Source organism: Pantherophis guttatus, chromosome 7 (genome assembly GCF_059756535.1).
Source record: "Pantherophis guttatus breed Tessera chromosome 7, ASM5975653v1, whole genome shotgun sequence".
NCBI classification, from domain to species: Eukaryota; Metazoa; Chordata; class Lepidosauria; order Squamata; family Colubridae; genus Pantherophis; species Pantherophis guttatus.
The window spans coordinates 49159735-49177489 of record NC_142069.1 but is presented as its reverse complement, the minus strand read 5'-3'; the positions used below and the strand labels follow the sequence as shown (position 1 = coordinate 49177489).

General features: G+C 37.3%; 1 protein-coding gene across 3 annotated transcripts in view; it reads right to left on the bottom strand.

Annotated features, from left to right (window-relative positions):
- WIF1 (Wnt inhibitory factor 1) overlaps positions 1 to 17755 on the bottom strand; it is a 50723-nt gene that overhangs the window by 14866 nt on the left and 18102 nt on the right. For all 3 annotated transcript variants that reach the window (XR_015728740.1, XM_034402842.3, XM_034402844.2), the window contains exons 3-7: positions 6516 to 6624; positions 3694 to 3834; positions 2019 to 2114; positions 870 to 965; positions 149 to 244 (exon numbers count right to left, since the gene is read on the bottom strand). Coding sequence is in view for 2 of the 3 variants with exons in the window: in XM_034402842.3 (XP_034258733.1) it covers positions 149 to 244; positions 870 to 965; positions 2019 to 2114; positions 3694 to 3834; positions 6516 to 6624 (538 nt within the window). In the remaining variant the exon portion in view is untranslated. The remainder of the gene's footprint in view (positions 1 to 148; positions 245 to 869; positions 966 to 2018; positions 2115 to 3693; positions 3835 to 6515; positions 6625 to 17755) is intronic.

The following is a 17755-nucleotide window of genomic DNA, read 5'->3' as shown; positions in this document are numbered from 1 at the left end:
GTGACATCATATCATCACCGCTACCGGCTCGGCCGAACCGGACCGAACCAGGAGGAACCCACCACTGGTACATATCATCTTTTGATATTTTAGAAATTTCAAGTAAAATATTTCAAATTTAATTAAAAGAAATTAAAACAAGACTCACTAATTTCACACTGATCCCCCTCCAGTCCTGCGGGACAAATACATTTTTCTGGATAAAAGCATATTCCTCCATTGAAACAGATGTTTGTACAGTTTGCTGTGGGATATAGTATTAAAGTATTACATATAGTATAACAGACGATTTACATAAAGGTTTAGTGAAATTCAGTAAAATTTTCAGTCTTTTTAAAAGCTAAAGAGCTCAACAAAATGCAACATCCTGATCTACAGTACGTTTATATATGCAGATAAGTAGCATATTTTCTCTGAAGTAGGCATCTTAGTGTCCCCTCAATGTTGTGGACTACAACTTCGATATTGACCATGATAGCTAATGGTGATTGAAACTGAAATTAAAAACATCTGGAGTAATGCAGCTTGTGTTCATCAGATCTGCAACAGTAAGAAAGTATGATGCTTGGGTCTGATTTATCTGTTTGCATGGTGAATGGTATTAAACTTCTACCATCCTTTAAAAAAAATCCCAATTCAATGAAAATGAAATTGTTCAAGAATCCTCCAGGCTCATTCTACACTTAATTTTACTGAGAGTCAGCTAGGTCATGCTTCTTTCATTTGATGTTTGTGATCAAAAGGAAAGTGCATCCAAGAATAAACACAGAGATGCAGGGATATAGTGCAAACTTTAAGCCAACTACATGCTAAGAGGTGGCAGTACATGTTTCTTTCCAGGTATCTATTTCTACTTCTTTCCACCATACCTTTGTTACAGTTGATGCCATAGAAACCAGATGGGCAGATACATAATCCCGGCATGATGCAGAGTCCACCATTCATGCAATGTGGTGTACACAGAGCTGATTTAAAGAGAGTGAAGAACCAATATTACACTGAACAATTATCCTTAACATATTGAGGGGATAGATCTTAAAATATACAGCACTTTTCATTCCACAACAGAAATAACATTTTCTCATGCAAAGAAAAGTGTTGATTCACTGGTAAATATTCTAATGATACAAGTAAGACTTGAGCTTGATTTTCAAGTAAGATTTTTCTATAACTAGCTTATATGAATACCAAACTGCAGCTAGTGGAAGTAAATTGAAATTTTACTTAACAACATTTTTGATGGGCTGTATATACATATATTTCTTAAATTCATGAAACACAAATAGATTATACTTATTGGACCTGCCATAGGCAACTGTCAGTGCTAGTCAGTGTTCCTGATCCCAGGTAGCCAGGAAAGAACAATTTCATCTTTCAGTTCCTGTAATTAACTGCCATCTAAATGAAGGCCAGGAAAATGATGCAACTGAAGTCAATGTATCTAGAAGAAACCAGGTTCCAAAAGGCCATGCAAGTGCACAAGTTAGGAACATTTTAGAAAGAGATTCCATAATACATTCTTCTCTCTTCTAAGGTAAAGAGGATTAGGGTTAGTCCTGGCAAATAGGACTGAACTAAAAGTATTATTGGAGTAATGAAATAGGTCTTACTCAGTCTGTCCTTTTGGACAGACATACGCTTAATTTATAATGAAAATTGGACATTCTCTTGAGAAATGATGGTAGAATAAAACAACTGCGGTACTTCATATTTTCAAGTTAATGTGCATCGTACTTAATGTTTTGCCAAAGTTGTCATTAAGTTGCTGGCCTGTTCTTTTTTGCCTTTCAGATCTTTTAATGGAAACTTCTTTATCTTTTGTATAAACAAACAGTGCTTTCTTAAGAGCTGCAGTTCATTAAATACTTTTCTTATGTGTTTAACTTTAATTTTAGGAAGCCTTCTAGCCATATCCAAAAATTCCTCCAAAACAATATTTTGGAAAGAAGTGACTGCTTAGATTCTTTTTGTTGTATAAATAAAGTACAGAAGAGAACTGAAGAACTCTTTTTGATTACCTTTTTCACAGTGAGGACCATAAAATCCATCTGGACATTCACAGATGTGCCTTTCATTACAAAATCCTCCATTTCTGCACCCTCCAGGACATTCAGCTTCAAAGAAAATGACATAGATTAAATTAATTTATTTATTTGTTGCTTAAGTACACCAGCTTCTATTGATGATGTGATGGTTAGGGATTCCAAAAAGAACGTCTCTATGTCATAATCTCTGATATTTTGGTAGCACATAACATGTGTAAGAAAACTATAATCAAAGGCATGCATGTCAAAATATAATTTAAAGGAATATTAAGAGAAAAATGTAATGAAAGAAAATTATTCTTCCACTTGCAGAGTCAGGGAAAGTTCTATAAACATTTTTTTGGAAGGAATAACCCAATTTAAAACTGAAGGACTTAACTGTGAAATCTCAATTTAATGGAGGACAAACTGGCAACTGGCTCTTCTCTTACTGGTAAACCTTTGATCTTCCTTCATCTTTGACCTCCAACAGGCCCATCTGTATTTAGTAAACAGTTCCCATTGTATTTTTTTTAATTATTTTTTTAAAATTTGATTTATATGCCGCCCTTCTCCGGAGACTCAGGGCGGCTTACAATGCGCTAAGCAATAGCCTTCATTCTTTTGTATATTTATACAAAGTCATCTTATTGCCCCCACAACTGGGTCCTCAATTTACCTACCTTAAAAAGGATGAAAGGCTGAGTCAACCTTGAGCCTTGGCAAGATTCGAACCTGCAGTAATTGCAGGCAGCTGGTGTTAATAACAGGGTGCTTTAGACCACTGTACTACCAAGGCTCTTCCTCTTCAGGTTTTTCTTTGGATTTCTTTAGCAATGTTCTCCAGATTTGCCCTGAGCTACAAAGCCTTCAGCAGTGTAAATATGGTCCGGTCCAACGGAGATTTGCCAGACTGCACAGATCTTCAATAACCAGAGCTAGGTTCATCTTAATTGCCAGCTATTACCTCCATTTCAGTCATTTAAGACAATTTCTACTGCCTCATAATCCCCTTTCTCTTATGCAAAATGTTTTATGAGAAACAAAACTATACTATAATCCCAGCTTCCCCTTATCAGCCAAACTAGTGCTAAGTGTTGTTTGGGCTTTGCACGGGTATGCAAATAGCCAGCAGGAAGATGTAGCTGAATATAGGCTATCATAAGCTACCCTTTTTCTTGATTATTTATCTTATGATAACTATCTGATTTTGTGAGCTTTTTCTGAAATCTGCCTATTTATTTTATTTTATTCATTTGTATTCTGCTTTTATTATTTTTACAAATAACTCGAGGTGGCAAATATAGCCAACACAGCTTTCTCCTCCTACTTTGCCCACAACAACAACCTGTCAGCTGGGGTGGGCTGAAAGATTGACTGGCCCAAAGTCACCCAGTTGGCTTTCACAGCTAAGGTGGAACTTGAACTCATGGTTTCCTGCTTTCTAGCCTCGTGCCTTAATGGACCAGGAATAGGCAACTATGCTGGCTTAGGAATTCTGCATATTACACTACTAATAAGATTTGGCTCATTAGTATTTGTTATTACTACAACAGATATTTCCCATTCTTTTGTTTCAGAATTGGGAAATAGGATCAAATGTTGATATTCCCAACATACTGAAAACTCTGAAAACAGACAAATCTTTATTCAGCTCACTTCCAGGTACCTTGTTGACATGTTTTGAAGAAGATGGCATTCTGTGGAGTTTGCAGTATGATAGTGCCTTCTGAATTCATTACAATTACTGTAACTTCAAATGCTGCCACTCCATCTTGTTTTCCAAGACAAGGAAATCCAACTTGAACAACTACAAACAAAAGGAAAAGAGGTACACATTTTTAGTGGCATATTAATGTTGTTAAGGACAATGTTTTATTATATGGGAAATCTGAATTTGAAAAATAGACACGATATATGGTGCCCTTCCTCATGGCATTTAGAAAAGAAGTGAAACAGAACTCTTTCACAGATCTTATATGTTATTGGGGCAGTGGACAGCAGAGGAGGTTGATAGATATTTTTATGTATTATTGTATTTTATATATATAATTCCATATATATCTCTGGTGGTGGTGCACCAATTAGAATGCAGTATTACAGGCTAATTCTGCTTGATTCTCACCAGCTCAAGATTGATTCAGCCTTCCATCCTTCTGAGATTGGTAAAATAAGAACCCAGATTGTTGGGGGCAATATGCTGACTCTAAACTGCTTAGAAAGAGCTGTAAAGCACTGTGAAATGATATATATGTCTAAATGCTAGTACTATATACTGTGAGCCACTGGGGTATTCGCAGAATCAGCAGTATATAAATATTATAATATACGTTAAAATACGTAGTTGATTATCTATTGGAAATTCAATATTAGATTGAAATATACAGTACAAATAAGTTATAGGAGAAAATGCTACATTTATTCTTGTAGAAAAGGTCATATCTAATTAGATTTGGGCTTCTCAGCTTTCCTAATTCTCACCCAATACACAAAATAGGTCAATATTTTGGGAATTGCAGCTCTTCTCATAATTCTAGGATGCATCAGGATGGGGAAGGTTCCTTTAGCTTGGTATGAATAACCTCTGCTGTCATCCCAAATCCAAGGCAAATGAACCTGTTCTAAGAAGTACAGTCTAGACACTGGCACAATAACTTTTGATAGCAGGGGCTGCATGCCTCCATTTCAGTTCCTTAAAGTGAATATATTCATGTATTTGCTCTTCAGCACTGTAATGGCACCAGTGCAAATCATCTTTCAATCCAACCTGTTCCATGAAGTCACCCTCCAACCAGAGAATTGATCATCATCCGAAAAAGCACTCCTAGTTCATGTTCTTTACTTCAACCTCTGGAACAACAGTAATGTCCTGTATCCATATTTGCTCCCTCATTTTAAACCATCACCAGTGCAGCTACAAGTATAAAGGGTGCCTCCAGTATCTGTATTGCATGTGACCAAGGCCATTATTTCTATGCTAGTGCCTTAAAGGATTGTTTTAATGTAATTGCAAACTTTGCCTTTGTGTCCAGAATGAAAGAAAGAGAGAGGTCTTCACTATTCTAGTTTCTGCCTGGCCAATCTCTTGATTAAAAAAGAGAAGAAAGGCAAAGAACAAGAGTATTCTATATATCTTCAGCTGGACTCTCCTCATGAGAGACACCATATAGAATATATGTAGTCTTCATAGCAGAAGCTTTTGGTAGCTATTCTACATCAGTTTTCTTTGGCTTAAAAGTTATGGAGTAAAACATTCTTAGCAAATATTTCTTTATATTATTTTGATACCTTTTTCATCCTTTGCTATTCTTACCTTTCATTCACAGAAAAATAATTTTTTTCTTACTTAGCTAATGTTTCACTGAATTATACTTTATAAGTTCATTTTGATGTACAGAGACAGATTTCCAGCTCCCATGCTGAATGTAATTGCTCTTTATATAATTTTGAAAAAGATATAAAATATTACTAGTCTTGAAGCCAACTGTATATTATTTCAACATTGACAAGACAAGAGTCAGTATCCTCCTTTTCATCTGAGGACAGCAGGCTAGGTTGGAAGTGAAGATACCATTTTGCCTTTTAGCATCTCAAGGCCACTTATAGACCTTCAGCATCTATAGACTTGAGTCCATGATTCTCTCTACCAAATGGAAGGGCTGATTTTTGTTGATCTCAGAACTGGATGTTTCTGTATCTTTTTCTTGATTAATATGAGCACATTTCACTGTGCAAGAATTTTAGTGATGCAGTCCCAACATTTGGCATTCCTCTTTTCAGATGTGGAACATAAGATGCTTAGATAATAAAAGTTCCAAAGACTTTCATTGTTACCAAATTATTAGATAATTTGATTGCAGACACATGTACTAACATTTACAAACAGATTATTCTGTTTCTACTCCACTCCACTCCACTCCACCCCACCCCATTCCATTTTTATTACTCTACTCTACTTTTTATCCTACTTTTTTGTATATAAGTGAAGATAGTAAACTGTAGGAGATGACCAGGCTGAGCCTGAGGAAGGGTGAAACGCATCATCAGTCATGAGTCTCTTGATACCCACAAGAGATCTAAGTCCAGCCCACCTTGAATTCCTGTGACTCTTCTACAGCCAACTTGCTTGGGCTGTTAGTAGTTCAGATTCTTGTAGAGAGCTTAAGTTTGCAATAGATCTTTATACCCATTTGAACTGCCTGGATCTCCTGATTTCCCTGGTGCTTCACATAAACATACCTATTACTCCTGCCTCCTATATTCTCCACAATACAACCTGGTGAGATGGATTGGGTTGCAAGAGAATGATTGGCTCAAATCATCAACAAATCAGTATTTTTTAAAGTCCTCACAGTTAACATAGGATTTTTCTTATCTTTAATGCCACACACACACACAAACAAACCCACAACATGTTGGCTCACCATTTTTCTTCACTCGTCCTTTACATGGACAACATTGGATGCATAAATAAAGATGGATGCTACAGACCTGAGGTTTGGTGAGGTATCATTCCAAGCAGAGGGATGTTTACCGTTGGGTCAGCCATTATTCCTTTATCCAGAGAGCGCAAAGAGAGGAATTCATAAAAATATTCAGCCTGCATGAAAAATGATGTATAAAAATATATAATAAATATATTTATTTTAATAATGTTGCTCTATTTTCTACTTGAGTCTTATTTTGATGAGAAAAATACAACTAGAAGTACAACTCTGTGAACACAACATTGTGTCATTTTCTTCTGAATAAACAGAGAGAAGGTCCAATTACTCCATATTTTGCATGATTTTATATGCTTTGATTATGTCTTTCTTTGGTTGCCTTTCTTCTACACCAGGCCTGCACAACTTGTAGAGGAAATTAAAAATAATGGCAAGCCCCAAATAAATGGTTGGTGTCCCAATCATCTGTTTGGTGGTTAGTGGTGAGAATGCAGTGCAGTCAATATCAGTGGGGCTTGGAGGCATTGGAGATACCTCCATTGGAGATTGGAAGGGTGTCTTTAGGAATGGCAACATGGCAGATCCTTCCTGGTGGTGGAAACATTTGATGGCAGTGGATTTATTTTTTGAGTTGTGCAGGCCCATATGTTGTGCAGACTTATTCTAGACTAACGAATTTCAAACATTTGAGCTGTTTCTTGAGAAGGAAATATTTAAGGCTCCTAATCATTTCATTTCGTTTCTTCTGCATTTCTTCTATTATATACTTTTAAAAATGTGGCTAACAAATTGTATCTAGTATCCCACAAATTGATCTACCAGAGATTTGCATAAGACTATTAAAATATTGACGGTTTCATTAGCAATCCTTTTCTGAATGTACCCTAACATGGAATTTGCCTTTTTTCACTCTATGTGTCTTTATACATCACTACATATATTTCTTTGGGCAATAAGAAATAGGTGAGGACTGTACCAATACATATATGTATAGCAGGGGATTGTTTCCCCATTTATACTTACTTAAAACTGAATCTCATGTATTATTTGGTTGATTATCCAGTTCAAAAGGGGCTCTACGGAGTTCTTTAATTAAACTGGTTTTTATCATTCTGAATAGTTTAGCTGCAAATTTGACTATCTCAGTATTTAAACCCTAGTTTAAGATAATTTATAAAAAAGCGGGAGAGGGTCAGTTCCCTTACCTGGTTGCCTACCCTCTGCTGTTTCTCAACAAATGTCTGTGTGCGTGTGGTGAGAGAGAGACAGACAGAGAAAGAGCAACGGCAGAAAGGAAACCCTTTCAAACAGCGTTGCCTGCAATTCTTGTTACTCCCCTCTGTCGTTTCTCTTTCTCTCTCTGTCTCTCACACACACAGATATTTGATTGCTTAAAAGAGACAGGCTGCATTTTGCTTCTACCATAAGCACACGCATCCCACAATCTTTCAGAATTGCCTGCCTTTTCATCTTTTCTCAAGCAGCATCAGCCGGGTAGAGTGGGGGAGCTGATTCCAACGGGCCACATGGCTTTCTGCTTCATCTCCAGAAACATCTCCAGGCACCCAGAGAGACAGAACTCCCGGCCCTCGGTGGATCAGCTGATCCGCAAACTTGCAGTTAAGGAGCCAAGATGACTGGGAAAGAGAAGGGCTGCCTCCTGGGCTGGCCACGCCCACCCCTTCACTAGGCCTTATTTTGGGGGTAGGCCTTATATTAGGCCTACCCCAAAAAATCAGGGGAGGGCTTACTTTTGGGGTAGATTCAGGGGTGAAATGCTCCTGGTTCGGACCGGATTGCTCGATCTGGTAGCGATGGAGGCGGGTGGTTTCAAGAACCAGTAGCAAAAATCCCTGCCCCCCCCCACATGCCCAGCTGAGCCGCACAATCATCAGAGGCTTTTTTTTTTTTTTACTTTTAAAAGCATTTTTTCTACAATCTCTTCGGCCAAAAAATGCTTTTAAAAGTAAAAAAAAAAGCCTCTGATGATCGTGCAGCTCAGCTGGGATTGTCAAAGGCATTTAAAAGAAAAAAAAGGTTTTTTTCTTTTAAATGCCTCTGACGATCCAAGCTGAATTGCCTGATCGGCAGAACCATTAAAAATGGTTTTAAAAGTATATATATATAAAAAAAATGGCCACGCCCACCCAGTCACATTACCCCCACCATCACCAAGCCACGCGCACAGAACTGGTAGTAACAAATTTTAGATTTCACCACTGGGTAGATTGCATTTTGGGGGAAACATGGTAGGAATCTACATTATTGATTCCTTTTCTTTTTTAACAAGTTGTAGTCTGTAAAATAATAACTTATTCCATAAATGCTAAGTTTATTCATGAGTCCTCAATAAGTAGTTTCATCAAAGGCTTTTTGGAAATCCAAATATACAGTGTCAACAGGGTTACCCTCCATCCACATGCCTGTTAGCTGTCTCAAAAAACTCCCCAAAATTGTGAAAATTATCAACTTTTACTTATTTATGATGTCTCACTCCAGGAGAGAAAGAAAACATGACATTATTTTTCTTCCTGTGGTATAATTAAAGAGAATGCTGGATCTTGGAGAAAGAAAGGAAAAAAACCTTTGAAATCATTTGTAAAACATGTTTTCAAATACCATCACTGCTAATTAAGGATTACACTCAAACATTTTACTGTGTCAATAATAAGGCTTTCCTGATGTGATGAAAGAAGAGTTCACAACCTATGGTTAAAGTAATTGATCTCTTTGAATTTTAGAAAACATCCGTAGACTCTACAAGCTGCTTTTGGCCATACTTGAAAAGTAGTGAGCCATTCTCCTTATAGCTTAAAAAATGGCTTTGAAGTTTGGGACACAATTCTTCTAGCACATCATTACCAAGAACTATCTTTTGATTATGACCTTATGAAAGTATAAATAATAGTTTTTTTTAAGTTTACACTATGACAAGAAACAAAGATTTTGGTTTTAGATAACTTTTTTTCACTTTCTCTACTTGTTGGTTTCAGTTTGCACAGAATACATAATATTCAATTCATTTCAATTTTTATTACAATCACAGACCAGCACAAATATATAATATAGCATTTTCCAAAAAGTAAGCTCTCTGTAAAAGAAATATGAAATTTTAGCAACTACTGTAAATAGCAAATATATTTAGCCATAAAGGGTTTTTTTTCTATACAGGGAGTCCTTGAGTTATGATGGCACTTGGAACCAGAATTTCCACTGCTAAGTGATACAGTCATGTGATCATCATGTGATCTCATTGCTTAGCGATGGCAATCCCTACAGCCCAGTTGCCAATATTAAGTAAGGCTTGTGGGTCTTTAAGCAAGCACCTCCTTGCAACTTCCTGCTGGTTTCCAACAACCAAAATAAGTGGGGAAGTCAGCAGAAAATTGCAAGTCCCAGATAGCTTGCAAGAAGACTGGCAGGCAGAAGACTGGCTGCTACTAGGTGGTGGAGGCAGTGAAAGGCTGTGCAAGGGGCCAGAGTTGTGGTGCAAGCGTAGCGGGGCTTGGGATAGCAGCTGCCAGGTGGGAGAGGGTGTATGACACAGCACAAATGGCAGAAAGGCATGGTGTGAGCATGATGAAGCTTGGGATGGCTACTGCCAGATGAGAGATGCAAATATGGGAGGGCTCATGGTGATTGCTGCTGCTGGGGGAAGGGTGCACAAAGGTCTTTGAGTGGCCAGGGATGTGTGTTGTGAGCGCCAGCAAGGTTCTGAGAGGGTGTGTGGATGGGAAAGACATATTGGCACAACTTGTGGCAAATCACGATCATGTGACTGCAGGATGCTGCCACCATTGTATGTGCAAACTGGTTACCAAGTGGCCAGATCACAATCACCTGACCATGAGGGAGCTGGTCCATAATTCATTCATTCACCATTCATTCAGTGTTGTAACTTCAAACTAGTTGAACCACCTATACTTTTAAACAATGAAATGTATACGCTGAATTTTAATCTGCCATTACAATTGTCAATTTGACAACTGATTAAAAATCCTTAGAAAAGGAACAAAGAGAGAAACACAATGAGAATCTACTTGTTTGATATTTACATTCTGTGAATTTTATGTTGCTATCTGACAAAATTACAATATTTGGAAACTGAATTGTCTAATGATCCTGCTGTGCATATTTAAAAAGACAAATAGCAAAACATTTTTATTAAATGATTGAGCAATATTGCCTGATGAGAAATACATTTTTGCTCCACTGGATACAATTTCTATCTATCTGTTCAGTTTATCTCACCTTTCTCCCACTCCATCAAATTACTGAGAACTACTGAGAAAAGAAGAGACACTGTTTGCATGCAATAAATTCATGCACCATAATAATGGATTATATACTGTTTGGTTTCTTCTAGGATTTTTTTCTCTAACATTTAAGTGTTTTATTAGTGCGGTATAACGACTAGAAGATATGATGAACTCCAATCAAAAATATATTACTGCTAATATATTCAAAAGGAATATATAAAATAGTAATTGAATGACAGTTGAAGAATCTAAAGATATATCTATAAAGTATTAATAAATTAATTAACCAGCTCAATTTTTAGCATATTATATCTATTGCACCATTTAATGCAGAGACACTGTATGAGGGAGATGGGTGTTTTCTAAATATGATAATAAATACATGTTATTTCAGGTCAATGATATTTTATATAATATACTTACATTCTTAATACTTTATTTAGAGTAATGCATTAGAGTAATAAATATAGATAAGAAGAAAAAATAGATATTCTACAACTCTGGTTCCTTATAATTTAGTATACTATCTACCGGTATATGAAAAGATAGACCCATAGAAACTTTGGACTATTCCTCATTAAGTCAAATTTTAGCACGCCATGCAGTTTCTAGTAATCTATGCACAGTACTTGGTCCATTTATGTCAAGCTTACTCTATCACTAAGCACTGCCTTGAAAATTTCAAAGTAAAGCACTGGCTGGTTCCCTTTCATCCAGTTTGCTTTCTCTGCCAAGTGCTTAAAAATAAAAGAAGTGTACTAATTAAATTCATCAGGCCAAAAAGGAAAATAAGCTTGATGTAACGAGATGCTAAAGTCACTTTAGCCCAGATAGCTTTGTTTCCCTGTGGGCTCAGATGTGTGGGGAAGAATTCTGAGTTACAGTCCAACAGGATCTTACTTGAGAGCCATCAGCAGAAAATAAACATTGACTCAACATCACACTCAGGAATCTCTCCATGTGCAAAGAAAAAACTGCTTTCTTTCTTTAAGCCGCTGCTGGTTTATGAGCAAAATTGTGTCAACAGCAGACTATAACTTGTTTTTAATTTACTCTTACAATCATGCCTTATCTTTTATAACCCATTAGATCTTTATATAAAACAAAATCTCTGATTAGTCAAAACATTTGCCACCCTTAATACTCACTAGTTATTTGTCACAGATCATGCAATACTGTAGTCATAAGGAGTTGTTCCATCAGGATAAGACTGAGGAACACAAATCTTGGATCCATCAGGAAGAGAACCCCAAAGGATAGCCATACAATACTTACAAGTAGGCTGAATATTATGCTTGACTATTCAAATAGTTAAGATAATTACGTTAATAAGCTAAAGTACAGGTAATTCTCAACTTATGACAGACCACTTAATGACTGTTTGCATTTACGATGCGGAGCACCTGGCATGCATCACATGACCACAGGAGGCATGACTATTTACAATGGCTGAGGTTGCTTTACAGATCATAAAACATTTGTTCTATGGCCCGTAAAGCAACCCCAGCCATCGTAAATGGCCATGCCTCACTTGATGCATGCCAGATGCTTGGCAACTAGTTACTTTTATGAATGGTTGCAGTATTCCAGGGTTACATGATCATGTTTCACCATGTTTTTTGCCAGTTTTTGGCAAAAAAATCTTTCCAAATGAATGAATTTGCACTTACAATTGCTGTATTTGTTTAACGACTGCCAGTCATGTGGACGCCTCAACTTATGACTGTAATGACTATGACCGGATTTCTGGTCCCAATTGTGGCTTTAAAGTAAACACACATTGGCCTAGAATAAGAAAGTATATTATATGGATGCAAACTAAGTTTAACAAATAATTGATATATTGTGACATGTGATAATAACCTCTGCATAATTATAATATACAAATAACAGTGGCTAGGGAGAAGTGATACTTTTATTATTGGATAATAAGACTAATGACATCTGTTCCCAGATAATTATTCTTCTAGTATCGGTAAGTGAAGTCTCCAGAAATCTTCTGACAACACTGAGGCAGCGAATCCCTCAGAGGTTTTATGCCAACAATTGGAATGACACAGGGGCTAACTCCCAAATAAATATTTTTAGAATGTATCAATTGGTTTGGATATTATAGGAACTATAAAATGTTCAGTATGTGCTTCTGATTTTAGCATGTGTTATAGTAAATATAAACTATCAGCTTTTATTAAGTTCCAGCCATTTTTATTCTGCAGTCTTTCAAATGTAAACTTGCTCTACAATGGAACTGGTATAGAATAGTAAAAGTGATGAAATCCTATCAAAAGCTATCGTAAGGAGGTTCTTTAACCAAATTTCACTTGAATGTTTGTAAACTGAAGGGTTTATTTAACTTTTATTCTACAAGTTTCACAATTTTGAAACAAGTTCCAAAATTTCCACTATACTCATAGGGAAAGCAAGAACAATGGTTTTCAATTGAGGGCAGAGGTGGTATTCAGCAGGTTCTGACCAGTTCTGGAGAACTGGTAGTGGAAATCTTGAGTAATTCGGAGAACCGGTAAATACCACCTCTGACTGGCCCCTCCCGCATCTATTCTCTGCCTCCTGAGTCCTAGCTGATAGGAAGAAAATGGGAATTTTGTAGTAACCTTCCCCTGGATTGGGGAGGGAATGGAGATTTTACAATATCCTTCCCCTGCCATGCCCACCAAGCCACATCCACCAAGCCATGCCATGCTACACCCATCAAGCCATGCCCACAGAACCAGTAGTAAAAAAATTTGAATCCCACCACTGACTTAGGGCACCAGATACTTTTTTAAATTATTTGGATAATTACAATTTCTATAATGATTTGATTCCTGAGAATTCTGACGTTGAATCCACAGATCATAAAGTTGCCATATAGTTGCCCACCCCATCATAGCTTGAGGGGGGGACCACCAAAAAAGGTCTTCTGCAATATGCCCCACAAAAAGAGAGAAAACGATGGCTCATCAGGGCAGCTGTAGAATCTCATTAGGGGAAATATTGTTTCAGGTTTCCTTTTGTGGCCATAGAAAGAAGTAATTCTTGATTATTGTAAATTTTCAAGAAGCTGGAAGAAGAGAAATTTTTTTCTGGGGACTATGCCAAAGACTATAACATTTTTAAGGAGATGTACATCTTTCTTTCAAAGCCATCTATAGTTCTATGGTGGTAGTAACTGATGAGAACCAGCCAAGCTGAACTCTGAGATTTTAATTAAAATTTACTTAATAATCTACTTTTTAAAATTGGATTGCTGTACACAACCCAAAGTCACCTTTTGTGAGATAGACAGCCATATACATTTGATAAATAAATAAATAAATAATATCTCTTTGGGTTCTTGAAACTCCACTTTTTTTAATTAGGAATTTACAAGTTTATGTTTTTATGATTAGGGAGGACAGCCTAATTAATTACTCAACTAACTCTGTTTTTCCTTTTGACTACTTAATAGCATTTTTTCCAAGTTCAAAAAGACAAACTGGCTTTTTATTTATTTATTTAACTCAATTATATAGATAGCTATTTCACAATCAGCAACTCTGGAAGGCATTCAACAGAGATAAAACAGTTAATAAATACATTAAAAATACAAAAGCAAACTAAAGAAAATATTCCTTTTAAGAGGAATATGGGCAATTATAAGTTATATTTGGTTAATGTAGCAAGAATTTCTGAGCAAAGACAATACCTTGATTTTATTTTACTATTACTATTTTTTTTAAATGACCACACTTAATAAAACTATACCAATAATAATTTTATCGATCTGCAGACAATTTATTTTGATCTGTATACTTCTTGTTGTTGTTAGTTGCGAAGTCGTGTCCGACCCATCGCGACCCCATGGACAACTTTCCTCCAGGCCTTCCTGTCCTCTATCATCCCCTGGAGACCATTTAAACTCACACTGACTGCTTCAGTGACTCCATCCAGCCACCTCGTTCTCTGTCGTCCCCTTCTTCTTTTGCCCTCCAGTGAGTCCTTCCTTCTCATTAGGTGGCCAAAGTATTTCAGTTTCATCTTCAGGATCTGGCCTTTTAAAGAGCAGTCAGGGTTGATCTCCTCTAGGACTGACTGGTTTGATCGCCTTGCAGTCCAAGGGGCTCGCAGGAGTCTTCTCCAGCACCATAGTTCAAAGGCTTCAATTCTCAATGGGTCGGACACGACTTGGCAACTAACAACAACAACAATACTTCTACCAGGTTCCATACTAAGTGTCACATTTTTAGGCTTTTCTTATTTTTATGGAATTTTTATTTTCTGTAACCACAGGAGGGAGCTCCAACATAAGGAACGTCTAATCAAGCTTTTCAACTTTGAAATAAACATTAAGCCATTTAGACTAAAGAAATCTTTGGAATTGTAGTATAAAGAATAACAGAATATTATGAGTTTAATATATATTAGTAGGATGTAGCTTTAATGTCTGTTTTTCTTTAAAGTGTTTCTATATATGAGGACCCAGATTGTTGGGGGCAATATGCTGACTCTGTAAACCGCTTAGAGAGGGTTGTGAAAACACTACGAAGCGGTATATAAGTCTAAGTGCTATTGCAATTGCTATATGTTTTTTAATTCTCATCTTGTATCATTTGGACATTTTATATTATGATATCTAGTCATCACTGGCTTTTTTCTCATCTAATATCTTTTAGCTATGTGCTTTTTTCTGGACTGTTCAGATAAGAGGAAATTTTGAGGGTAAAATCATTTTTAATCTATAAAAAATAAATGGAAAATTACAAACATTTTTGTTCTATAAAGAAACAAGGCAAATCTGAGAAGACCATCCCTAAAATAAGCTAAAATAACAGAGGAAGCAATTGATTGTGATAAATTGGAACTCCAACTATCAATAATCAACTGATTCTTCAGTTATTTTATCACAAGTTAAAAACGTTCTCACAGGTGAATTGTATTCAGTGGAAAATAATATCAACTATTAATTGAACAGAAATTTTAAGCTTTGGGAGTTAAGTCTGATTCTTTTAAGGCTAACCTTAATGACAAATATGACAAATTAAGTTGCATTAGAACACCAGGAAAAAGAAATTAAAGATTTGCTGCCAGTCCTGCCCCAGTCTGCTCTCTCAGGAAAGTAAGACTCGTGACTCAATTTAGTTGAAGCAAAGGAACTTTTACTGAAAGAAACTGATTGCAGCATAGTCAGGCAGAATCTGATGTTCCCACGCAAAATACAAAGCTATTCTTTCCAACTCCCAATCCCTCCTCTCATGACCAGTTCCCCAGCCAGCCAATGTGATGCTAGTATAATGTTTTGAGAAATGTGAAACTGATAAAATTCTATTCTCAGGGCAAAGAGCCTTGAAGATCCTGGTACAAGCCAGTTTGGTGATCTGGTCTTCTTCAGTTGTCACTTCCCCCTCCCATTTCCCACCGTTAGATACAGAGGTATGAATTGCCCCAAATGCCTCCCTCTCCCTTCCCCTTTGATGGCAGGATCCCAGCAAGGTGCCACTCCGACTATGGAGATCCTGACATGCTGCCCCCCCTTGACAAGTATGTTAGTCCTGCAAAAGAAGAGAGAGAGAGAGAGAGAGAAAACAAGGAAAAGATCATTTTGGTTTGTCAGCGTATTGATTGTAGAAACATTTAAGGAATTTGGTGGCTTTAACATGTTTGAGATCCACCCACTCCATTTCAGAAGGGCGAAAGTCTTTACATGCCACCAGGTACTGGATCTTCCCACAGTGTTTGCAGGAATCCAGTGTGTCTTTGACTTCAAAATGTTGCTCCCCTTCAATCATGAAAGGCTCAGCTGGAGGTGGTCACATCAGGCCCGGGGGGAAGAGCATCTCAGGTTTCAGCAGATTTCAGTGGAGGATTGGGTGGATGCATCTGAGTGATTTGGGGAGTTCAAGTTCTACTGTGACTGCGTTAATCAAGTGTTTAATGGGAAAAGATCCCAGTTTTTTCTAGGGTTGCCTGGATTGCAAGTTCTTGGTAGATAAATACATCAGATCCCTTACATTAAAGGCCTTAGGCTTCGTGCATTTTTTGTCTGTTTGCTTTTTATAGGTGTCCTTTGCCTCTTCCAGTGATTTTCTATCCACTGGCCAGATGTTCTATAATTGGGTCACCTAGTCTGAGAGAGGTGACAGAGAGGGGTTGCCATGGGTAATTAAGGTATTGAGGCAAAGTCTTGGCCAGTGGCCACTTTGAATGGGGTGAAGCCTGTGCTGCTATGGATGGAATTATTATACACTACTTCAGCAAATGGGAAGAGCTCCATCCAAGTGTCTTGTTGATACTTTATATAACACCTAATGTACTCCTCTAGAACCCATTGTCCATTCACACCCCTCATTAGTTTAAGGGTGATGACTGGAGCTTAGCCCTGGGAGGTCCTCCAAGGTCCCCGAACCTCCTGCCAAAACTTTGAGGTGAATTGCACTATGTGATTGGAGATTATTCCTTGTGGAGCCCCATGCAATCTATAGACATGTTGAATGAAAAATTTAGCCAATGCATGGGCGGATGGGATCTTTTGGCAGGGTATGAAATGTACTTGTTTGGAGAACAGAACCATTACAACCCAGAGCACCATATTTCTTGACCTCTCAGGAAGTTCTACAATGAAGTCCACGGAGATTTCTTTCTAGATTAGATTCTGCTATTGTTTGAAGGAGCCCTGGTGTTTTCTCTTGCCATCTGGCTGAGGTACATACTGGGCAGCTTGCTATGTACCCTTCAATGTCCTTTTTCAGTGATGGCCATCAAAACTGTCATTTGACCAAATAAGAGTGTTTTTACGAACCCAAAATGTCCCACAATTTTAGAGTCATGGCTTTTTTCTAAAATTAACAGTTTCTGACTTTTCGGGATGTACAGTTTAACTCCCACCCACGCCAAACCATCTCTCATGGTGCACTCATCCTTATGTTTCTGAAACCATTCATCTCCTTCCTGAGCTCCTTTTAAGGTGGCTTCAATGCATTCTGCTTTTGCTTTCGTTTGTGCCTTGGTGGTTACTGGTGCCGCTAGTTGGTGGGAAGGGATGATTGGTCTG